The following is an 18,007-nucleotide window of genomic DNA, read 5'->3' as shown; positions in this document are numbered from 1 at the left end:
AGCAATATATACATAAAAATACATCAGAACCAAGGTGAGTTTTTTCCAAGACTGCAAGATTGATTAAACATTAGAATATCTATTAATTTACTGCATTAATTTATTACATTTCTTCCGTTACATCATATGATCATGTCAACAGATGGAGAAAAATCATTTAATAAAATTCAGCACTCATTCATGTTCAAACTAGGAAACAGACAGGAACTTAATGGAACTTAATAAAACATAAATACCAAAAACCTATAGAAACATATTCATACATAATGGTGAATTCTTAGAAATATACTCTTTACAAACAGGAATAACAAAAGGATTCCCGTGGACACTGGTTCTGTTCATCAAAGTATTGGAGGTCCCAGCCAGTAAAGTAGGAAAAAGACAGAAATACAAGGAATAAGGATGGAAAGAAAAAACAAAGCTATTATCAATGATTACGAGTTGATTACCTACATACAGAAAATCTAAGAGACTCTAAAGACAGATTGTTGATAAGAGACTTGAACAAGTTTTGCTGGATGAAAGATCAACATACAAAAATCAATTGCTTTCTTAATACCAGACGACAAATTGAAAATATCTTAGGAAAAAAACCATCACTTACAATATCAACAACAAATATGGAATACTTAGGAATCAATTTAATGAAAGATACATACGACACAGCTGATACCACAAGTATTTATTGAAAGACGTAAAAAAAACTACATAGATGGAAATTTGTATCATGTTCTTGAATGGGAAGATTGAGTTTCACAAAGATGTCGGTAATCCCAAGTTAGTCTATATATTCAGTGTGAAAAAACAACATCCTAACTTAGTTTTTCAAGAAAGTTAACAAACTAATGGTAAAATTTATATAAAGGAGCCAAGAAGAATTTGAAGTAGAAGGTGAAGAAATTTGCCCTATGAGATGTAATGATTTATTATAAAGTTATTGAAATTAAGAAAATGTATAATTGGTAAAGGTATGATAAGTACCCAGAAACAGACCCAGACACATGAGAAACCTTAGATATGAAAGAGTTACCACAAATCAGAAGGGAAACAATTGACTACTCAATAAATGGGGCTGGGACAATTGTTTATATATGCATACACAAAGTATATATTTTGATCCTTTCCTCATATGTACAAAAGTAAATTCCAGAGGGGCTAAAGACAAGTGTGAAAAACAAAACCATAATGCTTTTAGGAGAAAATATAGAAGAGTATTTTTATGAACTTGGGAAAAAGAAAGATTTCTCCATAACAAAAAAAATCATAAACCATAAAGTAAATAAATTTTAAAAATCAACTACATTAAGATTGCAACTTTAAAATTTTTAAACAAAAAATTAGTGTCCAGAATAAAGAGGTAAATTCTACAAATCAATAAGAAAACACAAACATCCCAATCGAAAATAGGCAAAGGATATGAATGGCCAAGTCACAGGAGAGGAAAACATATAAAAAGAGTGCTCAGTCTCATAAGCAATTAAGGAAATGAAAATTAAAACAAAAAAATCAGATATCATCTCACACCCATCAGTTGGCAAAAACCAATGTCTTGACCAAATGTTAGCAAGGATGTGGAGCAGCAGAAACACTTGCGCTCACTATTTGCAGATGACATGATTTTATATATAGAAAACCCTAAAGAATCCACCAGAAAACTTTTAGAAGTAATACACGAATATGGTAAAGTTGCAGGATACAAAATCAACATACAAAAATCAGTTGCATTTCTGTACACTAACAACGAAGTAGCAGAAAGAGAAATTAAGAATACCATCCCATTTACAATTGCAAAAAAAAGAATAAAATACCTAGGAATAAACTTAACCAAAGAGGTGAAAGATCTGTACACCGAAAACTATAAAACATTTCTGAAAGAAATTGAAGAAGACACAAAGAAATGGAAAGATATTCCGTGCTCTTGGATTGGAAGAATTAACATAGTTAAGATGTCCATACTTCCTAAAGCCATCCATAGATTCAATGCCATCCCTATCAAAGTTCCAACAACATTTTTTACAGAAATAGAACAAAGAATCCTAAAATTTATATGGAACAACAAAAGACCCCGAATAGCTAAAGGAATCCTGAGAAAAAAGAACAAAGCTGGAGGTATCACACTCCCTGATTTCAAAATATACTACAAAGCTATAGTAACCAAAACAGCATGGTACTGGCACAAAAACAGACACACAGATCAATGGAATAGAATCGAAAGCCCAGAAATAAACCCACACATCTATGGACAGCTAATCTTTGACAAAGGAGCCAAGAACATAGATTGGGGAAAAGAAAGTCTCTTCAACAAATGGTGTTGGGAAAACTGGATAGCCATATGCAAAAAAATGAAAGTAGACCCTTACCTTACACCATACACAAAAATTAACTCCAAATGGATTAAAGACTTGAATGTAAGACCTGAAACTGTGAAACTTCTAGAAGAAAACATAGGCAGTACGCTCTTTGACATCGGTCTTAGCAACATCTTTTCAAACACCACGTCTGACCGGGCAAGAGAAACAATAGAAAAAATAGACAAATGGGACTACATCAAACTAAAAATCTTCTGCACAGCAAAGGAAACCATCAACAAAACGAAAAGACAACCTAACAATTGGGAGAAGATATTTGCAAACCATACTTCTGATAAGGGCTTAATCTCCAAAATATATAAAGAACTCATGCATCTCACCAACAAAAAAACTACCAACCCAATTAAAAAATGGGCAAAAGACCTGAACAGACATTTCTCCAAAGAAGATATACAGATGGCCAACAGACACATGAAAAGATGTTCAAAATCACTAACTATCAGGGAAATGCAAATCAAAACTACAATGAGATATCACCTCACGCCCGTCAGAATGGCTATAATTAACAAGACAGGAATCAACATGTGTTGGAGAGGATGTGGAGAGAAGGGAACTCTCATACACTGCTGGTGGGAGTGCAAACTGGTGCAGCCACTATGGAAAACAGTATGGAGATTCCTCAAAAAATCAACGATAGAACTACCATATGATCCAGCTATTCCACTGTTGGGTATTTATCCAAAGAACTTGAAAACACCAATTTGTAAAGGTACATGCACCCATGTGTTCATTGCAGCGTTATTCACAATAGCCAAGACTTGGAAGCAACCTAAGTGCCCATCAAGGGACGAATGGATAAAGAAGATGTGGTATATATACACAATGGAATACTACTCAGCCATAAGAAACGATGAAATCCAGCCATTTGTGACAACATGGATGGACATTGAAGGTATTATGCAAAGTGAAATAAGTCAGAGGGAGAAGGTCAAATACCCTCTGATTTCCTTCATTAAGTAGTAGATAATAACAACAATAAACAAACACATAGGGACAGAGATTGGATTGGTGGTTACCAGAGGGGAAGGGGGGAGGGAGGAGGGTGAAAGGGATAATTCGGTACGTGTGTGTGGTGATGGGTTGTAATTAGTATTTGGGTGGTGAACATGATGTAATCTATGCAGAAATAGAAGTACAATGATGTACACCTGAAATTTTTACAATGTTATAAACCAATGTTACTGCAATAAACAAAAAATTAAAAAAAAAAAAGCTAAATGGAAAGAAAAGAAACTAATAAACATTTACTGAGCAGCAAAAAATAAATAAATAAATAAATAAAATAAAATTTTTAAACAAAAAATTAGTGTCCAGAATAAAGAGGTAAATTCTACAAGTCAATAAGAAAACACAAACATCCCAATCGAAAATAGGCAAAGGATATGAATGGCCAAGTCACAGGAGAGGAAAACATATAAAAAGAGTGCTCAGTCTCATAAGCAATTAAGGAAATGAAAATTAAAACAAAAAAATCAGATATCATCTCACACCCATCAGTTGGCAAAAACCAATGTCTTAAAGACCAAATGTTACCAAGGATGTGGAGCAGCAGAAACACTCGCGCTGCTAGTGGGTGTATAAATTCTTATAATCATGGTGGTAGGCAGAATAATGCCACCCCCCAATGATGTGCAGGTCTTAATCCCCACAACCTGTGAACATGTTGTGTTTCATTGCATTGAAGATGGAATTAAGGTTGCTATATAAAATGGGGAGATAATCCTAGATTGTCCAGATGGGCCCAGTGAAATCACAAGAGCCCTTAAGAGTGGAAGGGAGAGACAGAAGAGGGAATCAGAGGAAGAGGTGTGACACCAGAGGCAGAGGCAGAGAGATGCTATGTTGCTGACTGGAGAAGATGGAGGAAGGGCACCCCAGGAATGCTGGTGTCTCTGGAAGCTAGAAGAGTCAAGGAAACAAATTCCCTTCTATAGCTTCCAGGAAGGACTCTAGCCCTTCCAATGCCTGGGTTTTAGCCCAGTGAGACTCATGTTGGACTTCTGAACTACAGAAATATAAGATAATAAATTTGCATTACTTTGGGCCACTATGTTTTTGGTAATTTCTTATGGCAGCTATCAAAAACTAATACATTCACTTTGCAAAGAAATTTGGAACATCTAGAAACTTAACTCCCAGAAACATAACCACTGCTATGCTATTTAATTATGTGGTCTAGGGACCATTAGCATTACCTGAGAACTTGTTAGAAATTCAGATTCTCAAGCTCTACCCTCAACCTGCTGAATCAATATCTAACAAGATGCCCAGGTGATTTCTAAGCACATTAAGCTCAGAAGCAGTACCCTAGGGAATATCTCCCATTTGTGCACAAAGAAATAGGTATAAAAATTGCAGCATTATTAGTAAAAGCAAATAATGGTAATGATAATAGTAAAATAAAATGTCTTTCGGCCATAGAGTGTATGAATAAATTGTTGCGTACTTATACAATGGAATATCATACAGCTGTGAGAATAAATGAAGGAGAGCTTCTTGGAGATGAAACTTCAACATAATGTTCAACGGGAAAAAAATATATGTTGCAAAGAGACACGTACAGTGTGATAGTATTGATATAAAATTTTAAAGCATACAAAACAACACTGTAAAATGCTTATTGGTACGTACACATGCAATTAAAGTGTAAGAGCATTCATGAAGATGATAAATAACCAACTTCAGGATGGTGGTTGCACCTGGGGAGAAAAAGAAATGAACGGCGTGGAAAGCAATTATAGCACAAGGTTAAGTTCTGACAAAGCTGGTTGGTGAGCACACCAGTGTTCCTTTTATTATTGCCCACATTAGTCTAATGGCTTGAAATATTTCATAATTAAAAAGAATATATCGAGGCCAGCCCACTGGCGTAGCGGTTAAGTTCTCAAGTTCTGTTTTGGGGGCCCAGGGTTCTCCAGTTCGGATCCTGGGCACGGATCTACACACTCTCATCAAGCCATGCTGAGGCGGCATCCCACATAGAGCAACTGGAAGGATGTACAACTATGACATACAACTCTCTACTGGGGCTTTGGGGAGAAAAAAGGAAAAAAGGAGGAAGACTGGCAACAGATGTTAGCACGGGGCCAATCTTCCCAAAAAATAAAAAAATCCTTTAAAAAAAAGAATATATTAGTTTATGAATGGAATTTATAGGATTTCTATACTGAAGTGTCTTCATCAGTTTCTGACTCAAAATGTTCTTATGCATTTATTTTTGTATTATTTGATTGAAATTCAAGTCACCTGGGAATGGCTAATCTGGAGTTTTCCCCTTCAAGGCTCCCAGGGCCTTTGGTGAATATTGTACCCAAAAGCCTTATGCCAGTTTCCTGTCTTCAATTTCAACAACAGTCCCATTTATCATGACCTTTTTCAGCCGTGGATCAGTGTGTCTACATAACTAAGCTCTATGATCTAATGTACTCTGTACATTAGACTGTACAGACTGGGCTTTACATTTAAAATTCATGATCATTTAAGGAAAAGCTCTTAGTAAAAATAAACAGAAAACAAACAAACAAAATAAAACAATGTTTTCAGATGGACACAACATTTTTTTAAAAGAAAACTCTGAGTATTTCCAATACCTTGTACTCTGTGGGCATATGATAAAATCTGTTTGAGACTAATTCTATGAACCACATGTGGAAAAAGCAATTCTCATCATTTATTGTCAGCCAAATACATTCAGTTTGATCCAGAATCTCTTTTCATTAAATTTAGTGATTGATATTCTGAAAATACTGGCCTTCTTTCCTTAATCCTCATATCTAAATGTCCTTTATATATGGACATGTCCCCACCATTTAATAAAGGTCTATGTATGTGTAATGACTGTGTATTTGACTCTTTCTGTGTATATTTTCTATATACAAAGGCTGACTTAAAGTAAATCGAGGCAAGAAAGTTCTTGTTCAAGAAATCCCTAGAAACCAATTCTCTTGAGACATTTAAGTACTTGAGAGGATTTTGAGAAAAAATCCATACCATAAAGTGATAAGCAGATGTTTCCCATATGCTGTTTGCAGAGAAGTCCCTGTAGCTTATGTAATATTTTTTCTCTGGATTTTGCCATTTTAAATCCAGTTGTCCATACATGTCTTTGAGACAAATCAAGTGTGACAAACAAGCTGAGCCTAAACTTCCCTTGAAATAGTGCAGAAATTGGGGATTAAATTTGCATTGCTACTTTTCTAAATATTCATAAAAATAAGGCACAGTTTCCAGATGTCATCTGTCTAAATCATGCCTCCATATCTCTCAGGAACGTGACTACATTCCTCTGCACTTTTTTTTGGTTCAGTTTCACTTAGATTCATGCTTATGGCACTGCTTAGTTATCATTTAAACAGCATCCAAATATTTCTCGTCAGGAATTCTTTATCAGAACTGTTTCCTTCTCAAAGGTGTGGTCTGGTTACTGTCAAATGTTCTTCATGAGGCATTACTCAGGAAAAATTTTCATTAGATAATAATGCTGATTGTATCATAAAATATTCCCTTTTATGGGATCAGTTTAAATCATGCTTTAGTGATTTTTCAGAATAAGGCATCGTAAGGTACTATGTTATTTTTAGCAGAAGTCTTGGCCATCAGTCCACGCTGTATAATGGGTGAGTGAGTGCAAAGTTTATTGCATTGACAGTACTGATGTTTCTCTTGCTCGTGGACTGATAAAGTCATCATTCCCTTTATTGTTCCCTCAACAGGTAATGCCATGTTGTTGAGGGTATTACCTGCTGTGTATGAAAAGCAGCCTCTGCCAATTAACAGACACCTGACAGAACTCCTGGCCTTGATGTCTCAGCTGGAACAGCCAGAACAGTACCATCTTCTCCGGCTTTTGCACGTGGCAGCAAAGAGAAAGCAACCGGAGGTAACGAGCACACTGTGTACATGATAGTCCACACAACCAGGCGTGCTTCTGCGTATGTGACAGGATGTGTGCTTAAAGGTTCCTGCCTCATATGTCTGTACACACCCAGCTTTAGATGAAAGCACTCATCCACTTTTTCTAGAATCATAAAAGTGAGGAGGTGGTGGCAGAAGTTGGTTACTGTCTTAGGGTTCTCCAGAGAAACATAACCAATCAGATATGTGTGTGTGTGTATAATTTATTATGAGGAATTGGCTTAGGTGATTATGGAGTCTGAGAAGTCCACACTCTGCCATCTGCAAGCTGAGGACCTGAGAGAGCGAGTGGTGTAGTTCCAGTCTGAGTCTGCAGGCCTAAGGACAAGGAGAAATGATGGTGTGAGTTCTAGTCCAAGTCCAAAAGCCTGAGAACAAGAGGGCTGATGGTGTAAGTCCCAGTCCTCAGTCCCTGAGGGCAAGAGAGGACCAATGTTCCCAGTTCAAACAGTCATACTCAGGCCCTCAACGAAATGGATGAGGCCCACCCACATTGGGGAGGGCAATCTACTTTACTCATTCTACCAATTTAAATGCCAGTCTCATCTGGAAACACTCTCACAGACACACTAGAATAATGTTTAATCAAATATCTGGGCACCTGCTGACCCCATGAAACTGACACATAAAATTAGCCATCAGAGGTACAGTAATAAAAACACAACAAATGTGCAAATCTGTAGCCATTGCAGGACAGCTTTAATGAAAGTTTAGTGTGGCCATGCAGTCCTAGGAATCTACGGTTTCTCAAATAGGGCCAAGAGAAAGACCTACATGTGCCTTGATTTATGGGGAAATCAGCCTATAGTGAGAGCAAAGTCTCATTTTGTAGATAGTAAATTAGTTGTTGTTCTCTGGATTCAAGTAAAAGATTGTAATAATTAGGATGCTTGTGATTATCAGTAACAGAACACCCAACCCACACTGGTTTAAACAATAAAAGGAATTTATTAGCTAATGTGATGGGAAAAAAACCTTCGGATGAGGCTTGATCCAGGGGCTCAAATAATGTGAACAGAACAGTTTCTCTATCTCCATTTCTCAGAGTTGATTTCTAAATTTTGGCTTCCATTTTCTGCAAGCTTTCTCCTTGTGGACTCTAGAGAGGTGCTAGGGGCCCTCTAGGCACTCTGCTCCTCCTACCTCCACCACCACCAAAACCCAAGCAAAAGTCCTGATAGACTCTGTTTAGGACACAGGCTCTACCCCTGGAGCTTCTCCTGAACCCCAAGAATACTCAGATAGAAACTAGAGGCTGCTAGGAAGGGAGAAGTAGAAATGGATTCTGGAAAATACCAACACGTGTGCACAGTGAAGGTTAATGCTCAACCCAAGGTTCTATCAATTATGGTTGCATCTATGCTCCAGTTCCTGATAATATCAATATCTACCACTTGAAAAACCAGTCAACACTGAGGTGAAGACTGGAACATTTGTATTCAACATTAAAATTGTTCAAAGAAAGGCAGGCAGGAATGCTCATATGCATAATGAAGCACAATAGACTGCTAGCTCTTTATAGCAAGGAATGATTCCTTCTTTTCCTCTGTATCCCACACCTTGACACAGTATCTGATAACACTCAATAAAATTCATAAAACCATCTGAACTAAACAGTGATAAGTGCTCTACACATGGTATAAATACAGAGAGAGGGCCAGTGAATTCTGTCTGAGGAGGAAATAGGTGTCAGGAAGACCCACAAAGGGAGTAGCATCAGGGCCAGACCTTGAAGATTGCAAAATTTTGTGCCAGGTGGAGCAGAGGGGCAAAGGGCCTTCAGGAAGTGGAGACAGGACTAGGAGTCCTGGACACTGAGCCCCATCCCCAGAGATTTCGATTCAATATGTCTAGGGTGGAGCCCCCTATTCTGCCTTTTTACAAGTTCTCAGGGAATGCTGCCCCTGCTGCTTCTCCTTTTGCGTGTTTGTCTCTTCCAGTGCACTGTAAGCTGAGGAGCACAGGACCTGTGCCTGCATGTTTGAATGCACTCTCTAGCATAGTGCTGGGCACACAGTAGGATTTCAGTAAAGAGTTGTTGAATTCAGAAAAATGAGCAAAAGAGACGGAAGAGAGTGGAGACCACGAAGAACCAGGAAAAATACGTGCTGTGGTCTCCAAAGGGGGAGAAGTGACTCCACAAGGTCAGGATCTAAAGAAGTAAAGGAGACCAGAGATGAGAATTGACCTTGGATCTGGCAACTGGGGACTCACCAGTGACCCTGAAGGGCAGTGTCTGTGGGAGTGGGGTGGGGAGTGGCAGTCATCTACTGTGGATTGTGTGTAGAAGAGAAAGTTGAGAAATGATTGCGTGACTATGGAAGTTTAGAGGAAATAAGGAAGGTTAAAAAAATCCAGTAAGAATAAAGAGATTGAAGATATGAGAGAAAATATTAGATAGAACAACGTGCTGGAGGAAGTTAGGGAATGAATTCCACAGCACATGTGGAGGCATCAATTTCAGAAAAGATGAAGGACAGAAAGGATGAGCAAAGCTGCAGTGGAGCGTGGGTGAGGAATGGAGCTGAGTGATCACTGGATCACCTAAAAGGAGGCTCAGAGTGAGGCACACACAGATGCGGTGGGGTATTCGTTTCCTATGCTGCTGTGAAATTATCACAAACTTAGTGATTTAAAACAACACAAACATATTACCCTACAGTTCTGGAGGTCAGAAGTCCAAAATGAGTCAGCAGGGCTGCATTCCCTCTGGAGGCTCCAGAGGAGAATCTGTTTCCTGCCTTTTCCAGCTTCTAGAGGCTGCCTGCTCTCCTCAGCTCGTGGTGACATCACTCTCACCTCTGCTTTGCTCATCACATCTCCTTCTCTGACTCTGACACCCCTCCCTCTTCAAAGGGCCCTGTGGTTACATTGGGGCCATGCAGATGATCCAGGATTCTCTCTCCGTCTCAAGACCCTTAACTTAATCACATCTACAATGTCCCTTTTCCACGTAAGGTTCTGGGGATTAGGATATGGACATCTTTGGGGGTCATTATTCTGCTTACCACAGATAGAGTCTGGGGACCAAGTGATACTGGGAGTAGAGAGGGGTGACTAAAAGGCCAAACTTGATTTCATTAAGGAGGCAGCTGGCATGCCATTTTATCTGCAGTCTGAGAGCAAGACAAAAACAAACACAGTTTTTGGAAACACAGGTTCAATAAGAGTTCAAGGGGATCTGAGGAGAGTAACTGAATTCAACTTATTTCCCATGGGGTGAAGGCTGGGCATGAAGGTCAATGAAACCAAGAGGAGGCTCACTTACAGAAAGGGGGAGGTGAGAGGACTCGGGGTCACCCCACCCAAAAAGGCAGGATCCAAAAGTGAAGGTGGCATCACTTGTGGCCTTCAAAGAGGTCCTGTGAGACCCCTGGCTACCGCCCTTTTATGGCTGCCCAGAGACTCAGAAAGGGCTTCTGAGGCCATTTAAAACCAGGCCCTGACCACTGCCTGGCATCCTAGGGTCCATTTAACCCCAACACCTCAAACAACTATAGAGTCCCAGGAACCCAGAGATGGGCACTGTCTCTCAGAGCACTGAGTTTTTAGATATATGCTATGCTCTCCACCTGGAAGGTTCTTCCCTCACCACTACCACCCTTTCTGAGTGATCCTTTTCTGGTCCTGGTCCTTTGATAGCTGCTTAGATGTCACTTTCTTGCCAGGAATCTTCTCTGCCTCTTTCCTTCCCCCTAATCTCTGCCATAGCAGATTTCACATTGCAATGAATTTGTCTCTACTGATCTCTCTCCTTCTGAACCGCCTTAGCTGTGATGCAAACGCTTGAGGCATCAGGATCATCTCGTTCACCACTGTGTCCCCCATACCTAGCATAGTACCTGGCACACAGAAGTTACTCCACGAATATTTCTTAACACAGAGGAGTTAGTATTAGTGTCTAAATTTGCAGAGGACTTTATCATTCACAAAGGACTTTTTTTTTTTTTTTTTTTTGCTGAGGAGGATTCGCCCTGGGCTAACATCTGTTGCCAATCCTCCTCTTTTTTTTTTTTTTTTTGCTCAAGGAAGATTAGCCCTGACCTAACATCTGTGCCAGTCCTCCTCTACTTTATATGTGGGACACTGCCACAGCATGGCTGGTGAGTGGAGTAGGTCTGCACCTGGGATCTGAACCTGGGAACCCGGGCCACCGAGGCAGAGCATGCAGAACTTGAACCACTCGGCCACAGGGCCAGGGCCAGGACTTTTTCAAAAATCTAATATCTTATTTAATCGTACAAATAACTCTATGTTGTGTTATTTTTTCTCCATTTACGCCAGTCAAAATGGATGCTCTGAGAGGTTAACTTGCCCCCCATCACATGGGTAGTAAGAGGGAAGTGACAGTCCAGGACTCTGACTCCCAACCTCCTCCTCTCTTGGCCTTGGAACTAGCTGAGCAGCCTCCACTTGAGACAGCCCCAAGGGGAGTAGTGTTCTCAGCTGGTTACAGGAGGCAAGGGAGGGTGGACAAGGGGCGCTAATAGTGGCTGAGCTCACGCCAGGTACCAGGCACTGGGTAGGTGTTCTACAGATGTTATCTCCCTATTCTTCACAACAACCTTCTCATTTTGTAAACAGAGAAGTCGAAGTTTGGAAAGGTTAAGAACAGTGCTGGTACCAAGGAGTTGGCAAGGTAGCTTTTCAAGTCCCCTCCTCTTTATTGGCCCCTCCTATTGTCATATGGGCAGTGTCCACACCTTCCACTTGCTATTACAGTCACACTGCCCTTCGTAGGACTACCATTTACAAAAAACCTGGGGCTGACACTAGTTAGATAACTTTCCCAAAGCTATACAGGTAAGGCCAAGCTACACTGTAAACCCAGTCTAATTCCAGCCAAGAGGTCTTTTGACCTCAACACACTGAAAAATTGAGGCTGTTAAGGCTGTGGCTGGTGAAGCAAATGGAAGTGCCAGAGGACACAGCTGAAGACGGCAGTCAGGAAGGTGAGCTGGACAAGAGAAGGAGGAGACTTGAACTGAATGAGGAGAGCGTGAAGCAGATTCCTGGAGGTGTTGTGGGTGCTGAGTGTGGATCCCAGAAGGGCGAAGCAAGGGTTTAGGAGGTGCCCGCAGTGATGTGAACGGACCCCACCTGCGCCAGGATCCTAACTGGTGGGAAAAAGTTGTGACAGGGAACTGCCCACCCTTTGTTTCCCATCAGCGCTTCCTTCGTGTTAAAGCAGCCCCCCCCCCTTGCCTGTTTCAGCTCTTCAGCTCGTCATGAGCTCGCGTTGATTGCTGAGGCGCACAGGCAGTGAGCTAGAGAAATGCCTGATTCGTCTCCTCTCTCACGTTCATTAACTAGACAGCGGGCAAGCGGAATGGGAGGAAGGACGGAGAAGGGGTTTACTGAGAGAGGGAAGTGAAATAAATGGCAACAATCAGAAATACAGACTGAGGCTTTCAGTTTAAGTCCAGTTGATTCAATTTCAGATGAAATAAGAAGCTAAATAATGAGGTTTTTGACCCTGAGAAATTTGGGTTAAAGTCGAGCTTTTCTTTCTGCGATGCTCTCCGTACTTGTAGGTAAACTGCGTGGGCTCTCCATGAGGGCAATGTGCAGGAAGACTTCACTCTTTCTTGAATGCCCTCCTCACTACCCTGCCTCTGTGACCAGTGATAACCTGGCTCTCCAGGGCTGGAGGGTCAATGGTTGGCCCTTGAAAAACGATTTTGTCTATGGAAAGCTAACTAGTCCATGAGATTGCAAAGATGGCATAGCTTCAACATCCATACATCTGTGACCTTCAGATGTGGCTGGTCAGGCAGGTGGGTCCTCTTTCTCCATCATTGCCCTCTGGGTGTCCCTCTCTCAGGAAACTATCCTTCCTAGATGGAGAGAGGCAGTTCTTGGCTAGTGATTCATGGTTGGAACCTCCAGAGAATCCTCAAGGTCCGTTTATAGGAAAAGACTGGGTGGTCAATTTTCCAAGTGGCCTTCTGTGGCCAAGTCTGTATTCTTGGCTGCAATAAACCATGCTGTATTCTAGCCAACGAAAGGAACAGAATTTAGTAACACATGTGAGCACATCTGTCATTATCCCCAGGACATGGGCTTCTAGTCCTGACCATACAGAGATGAGTGGCAGAAAGTGGCAAGTTCAGCCCTCTGTTGATTAATGTCCAGACCCAGAAGAACTGCTTTTGTGGTCTAGTCCCTAGAGAAGAGAGTCATTTTCTAGGATTTTCTCTCAGTAGTGTAGAGCATTCCTATTCACATACCTAATCTTACAGCATCTAACACAGCATCACCAGGCTGACAATACTCAGAGGTCACTTTTGGTATTTGTTTAAAATAAGAAGCCATTTGCAGAACGTTAAGAATACGGAGTGATGGAATATATAGACTGTTCTAAAACAGTCTTTGGAGCAGAACCATGGTTTTCAGAATATATACTTTGTCAGTATGATGGGAGTAAATAGTAGACGAAAAGAGTGGTAGTTATTTTATAGATTTCCGGGGATTAATACGGATTGTTAATGCTAGCCAAATTCACTGAAAGATAAAATAGGCCTGAGGACCATTTTAAGAGGGAGTGCACACACACACGGGTACATACACGCACACACACACAATAGGTCTACCTTTTATTATAGACATAAGAATTTAAAAGTCATTCGCTGCCAAGTAAGTTATGATGCTGTGCTTTCAGATGGCCCTACCCTCCAAGTGCCCGTGGCCTGGAGTGATGAGATGTGTCCACAAAACTTCAGTTCAATGACACGATGCTAAACCTGTCAGCAGACTGCTATGGGACCACAGAAAAGGCAGTGATTAATTCTGCTTAGGAAGGACCGGGGAAGCCCAGGATAGAACCCTTCCCTGGGCTACTTGCTTTAGAGGGTTCTGATCTGGCCCTCCTCTACCTGTGCCCCCAGTTCCCATGCACTCCCTCGCTAACTAAACATAGTCTAGATAACTGGGATCTTGGAATCCTTTTCCTATATACCTCATCCTGCTTCCAGGGCTTGTACAGGCCTGGTCCCTGGATCTGTTCTCCCAAGGACAGGCCATGTCAACAGTGTGACCCGCTAGGCCTGAGGGGTGGCCTAGATGAGCTCGCATATGTGGGCTGGGGTATTCACATACATGCATATGAGACTCCTTGCAGGGCAAAGCCAGGGGTAGAAAGAGAAGGGAGGGGCAAAGAATGGGGGCTAAGGGTATTTCTCTCTGTTCCATCTACAGAGGCCAAGAATTCTAAATTCAAATCAAGCCTCTCAGGTTGTTATAAAGGTATACGTCAGGTAGGAGGATAGAACATTTTGTATAGCTGCTAAATATTTGGGTGTGTGGTCTGGGGGCCTCCATTTGTACTCTAGCCCCAGGTCCTGCATGCATTAGGGTAGGCTGGAGGGAAGGCTTCCCAGAGTAGAGATATTTGAGATCAACTTTGAAAGTATGAGAGTCCTTTCCACATTCAAGCCACTATGGGTGGTCAGTGGCATGTTGCTGGGTCAGAGGGTTCACGGGGGAAGAGGCAGCAGACAAGCCTGTCAATGAAGGCCCTGGAATGCCATGGCGTTGGGATTCTGGCCATGGGCCGTGGGAAATCTTTGAAGGTCTGTAAGACAGGCTTGATGTGATCAGTTGGTGTTTTAGGACAATGACTCTGGTGGCAGTGAGGAGGCTGAACAGAAAGGAGAGAGTCTTGAGGTCAGGAGGCCAGTTTGGAAGCTTTTCCAGGGGTCCGTGGAAGGGGGCTTATGGCCTGAACAAAAGCTGTGTCAGCTTGTTCTCTGCCGGCTATGTTGTCTTGGTGGCTACTCTGCTCTCAGCAAAGACAAGGCTTTCCCTGAGACATGAAGCAGCTCCAGTAAGGTACCCCGAAGAGACCAGCCAAAGGAAATGCCTTATGTTTGGAAAATAAAATTCCTCCTTATCCAAGAATGATCTATCTAAAGCCCAAAGCACCACTTCCCTTCCATGTGTATGATGTGGATAAACTTCAAGAAATATCTATCTTTTCTATCACCATCATCATAAACTTTGGGTTATTAGAAAATCACAGCAAAATAATCAACTTTTTTTTAATTGGTAAAATTGTTATTACTTTGCTTACATTATTCAGGGCTTCTCTTCTCTTTGTTCTCTCAGTGGATTCAGCTGTACCCAGGCATATATATTTGCCTTGAGCTAGCTAGCTTTCTTTCTTTCTCTCTTTCTTTCTTTCTTTTCTTCTCCCTCCCTCCTTCCCTCACTCCTTCCTGCCCTCTCTCTCTCTTCTTTTCTGTCTTTCCCTTTCTTATTTTTCTTTGTGAAGCAACAAATACAACACACTCTTGTGCGGCTTGGGATGTATGGCTGGAGTTTAAATAAAAAAATAAAATTGGCATGACTATAAGCACATGTCACAGAGACCTTGGTGTTCCGGAAATAGGACATGAAGAGTAAGGACCAGGAAATGGAATTTTATAGAATGGGGTAGGAAATGTGTAAGCACTTTCCATTTCTAAAAGCCTCAAGTTAGGTGTGCTGTCCCAGCCTGGAGAAGCTGGCTGACACTTCTGCCATATGTGCCAGGGGTCTCCTGGTTTCCCCCGAAGGACAGACAGCCGCCCCTGTGACGGGAAGCATGTATCAAACTGTTCGTTCATATACGCCAGTACCAGAAAGTAGCGCTATCATTTCCTCCACCAGTACTGGATATGAATATGAAGTTTACATTTATGTGTAGGATAATTGTAGTTATCTCAAAATTGTCTTCTCTTATGTCCCTGTTATGCTGTATATGACACATGCAATATATATGTTTAAACATTATGTACAACCATTCAACAACTCTGCGGTGCAGTGCTGCCTGTAAAATCAGATTTGCTCCCCTGTAAAATCATTTAGATTTGCCTTCTCTTGATTTGTTCCTCAAATATTTCTTGACTCACCTTCTGGCCAGGCTCTGTGCTAGACACTGGGTATACAGTAGGGTACAAATTAGAATTGATATTTGACCCTATAGAGCTTCCCATCCAGCCTGCACGACAGATGTCTAGACCAGAAGTAAAAAGGAAGCCTGACAAGGACCTGCTCAGAGCCATTTAGGGTCTGATGGGCACTTCAGCAGGGCCCTGGACTGAGAGGGAAAGGGAGGAGGGGCGCTGGTTAAGGAAGGCTTTTAAAGGAAGTAACAGCTAATCTGAGACCTCACAATGATTGGGAGTTAATTAGTCCAGCAAAATAGGGACAAGAATTCCAGCAAGAGAGAATCAGAGTAAAATCCCAGGCACAAGAGAAAATTTAGCAGGTCAAGAAAATTTTCTAAAAATTCAACACGGTTAACGTGTGACGTGCAATAGAATTTGGATAGAGGGAGAGTAGACTAAGTGGGTGAAGAGATAAGTCTAGAAAGATGGATAGGAGTCAGTTCAGAAGAGGTATGTTAAGCCTCTATCTTGAGAGCACTGGCAAATTGGTGAAGTATTCTAAGCTGGAAATGGTGACCATTGTGGCCATAGGGTGGAGAAGGGACTGGCTGAGCAAGACTGAAGGCAGGGACAACAGTTAGGAGGCTGTTGGAATTACCCAAGCGCAGGATGATTGGATCAGTGGCATCAGCTTGAATGTTCCCACTGAGAGAGGACTTCCCTGACCCCCAGCCTAAATTAGGCCCTGGGATGGTCTCTCACAGCACCCAGTATTTTCCCTACATGGCATTTATTATCATTTATAATTATGCATTTCTGTCGTGATTATTTGTTTTACTGAACGTCTCCTTTACTAAACAGTGAATTAATTATTCCATGAAGGCAGGAACCTGTCAGACTTGTTAGCAGCTGTAACACCAGTACGTAGAACAATAGCTTGCTGATGGGGAGGACTCAATAACTATTTGTGAAAGAGTGAATGGATAGAAGAATGGAAATGGAGGAAAGTCTACGGATCTGTGGGATACTTGGGAGGTGGAATCAATAGGACTTGGTGCTTGCTCAGATGAGGCTGCTGAGAAGGGAAATACAGTAGTCAAGGATGATTCCCAGATTTCTGGCTTGAGTAGCCAGGCAGATAATGGCATCATTTATGAAGAAAGGAGACACTCAGGGCCAGGGAAGGTGGTGGGAGAAGCAGATTTTTGGCAGGGGATGGATTATGAGTTCAGCAGGTTGAGCTGTGCATCCGATTCGGTTTTAATACTAGAAGCTACATTTCAAGTCAATCTTACCAAAAAAGTAACAAATCAAAAAGCAAACCAACAACAAACAAAAGAAATAAGCATGGTAGAAATATGAATGGGCAAATAGTTTTTACTTTTATTGTTCAGTTTTCCACAGATTACCCTTTCTAATTCTTTCATTTTAGCAGACAAAACAAATCATTAAAATGTCAATATGCAACATGTCGGTGTACTAACATAGTGACTTTTTCCACAAAAAAGTCACATTTTCTTTAATATAAATTATTATACCCTTATATTCATAAAAGCATTAAAAATCAAGAAAGAAATATTAAGGTAGTAGGAACATGGTGGAAAATTATTTTACTTTAATAATTTTCATGTTATTGCATTTTTGTGTTTAAAACGGAAAATTGAAAATTTGAGAGCTCTTTCCTGATTTCTTATTTTTATTATTAAATATTTCCAAATCATATTTGTCTACTTTAAAGACTTTGATTAAAATCAACAAGGATCTCTCACATACTTATGTTGACCTTTAAATTGTAGCTCTTAAGGTGGTTCGGAGGAAATGTAACATTCCTGATGAGGCCATAAGAGGTCAAAA

General features: G+C 41.0%; 1 protein-coding gene across 1 annotated transcript in view; it reads left to right on the top strand.

The window, feature by feature from the left end:
* The window catches only part of VEPH1 (ventricular zone expressed PH domain containing 1), a 206,603-nt gene that overhangs the window by 56,390 nt on the left and 132,206 nt on the right, over positions 1 to 18,007 (top strand). Inside the window, exon 5 of the mRNA XM_014796244.2 lies at positions 7,082 to 7,248. Coding sequence (XP_014651730.1) covers positions 7,082 to 7,248 — 167 coding nt within the window. The remainder of the gene's footprint in view (positions 1 to 7,081; positions 7,249 to 18,007) is intronic.

Source organism: Ceratotherium simum, chromosome 15, assembly GCF_057802395.1.
Source record: "Ceratotherium simum simum isolate JZ-2026a chromosome 15, ASM5780239v1, whole genome shotgun sequence".
Lineage (NCBI taxonomy): Eukaryota > Metazoa > Chordata > Mammalia > Perissodactyla > Rhinocerotidae > Ceratotherium > Ceratotherium simum.
Note: the sequence above shows the minus strand (reverse complement) of the source record. Positions and strands in the feature narration are given on the sequence as shown.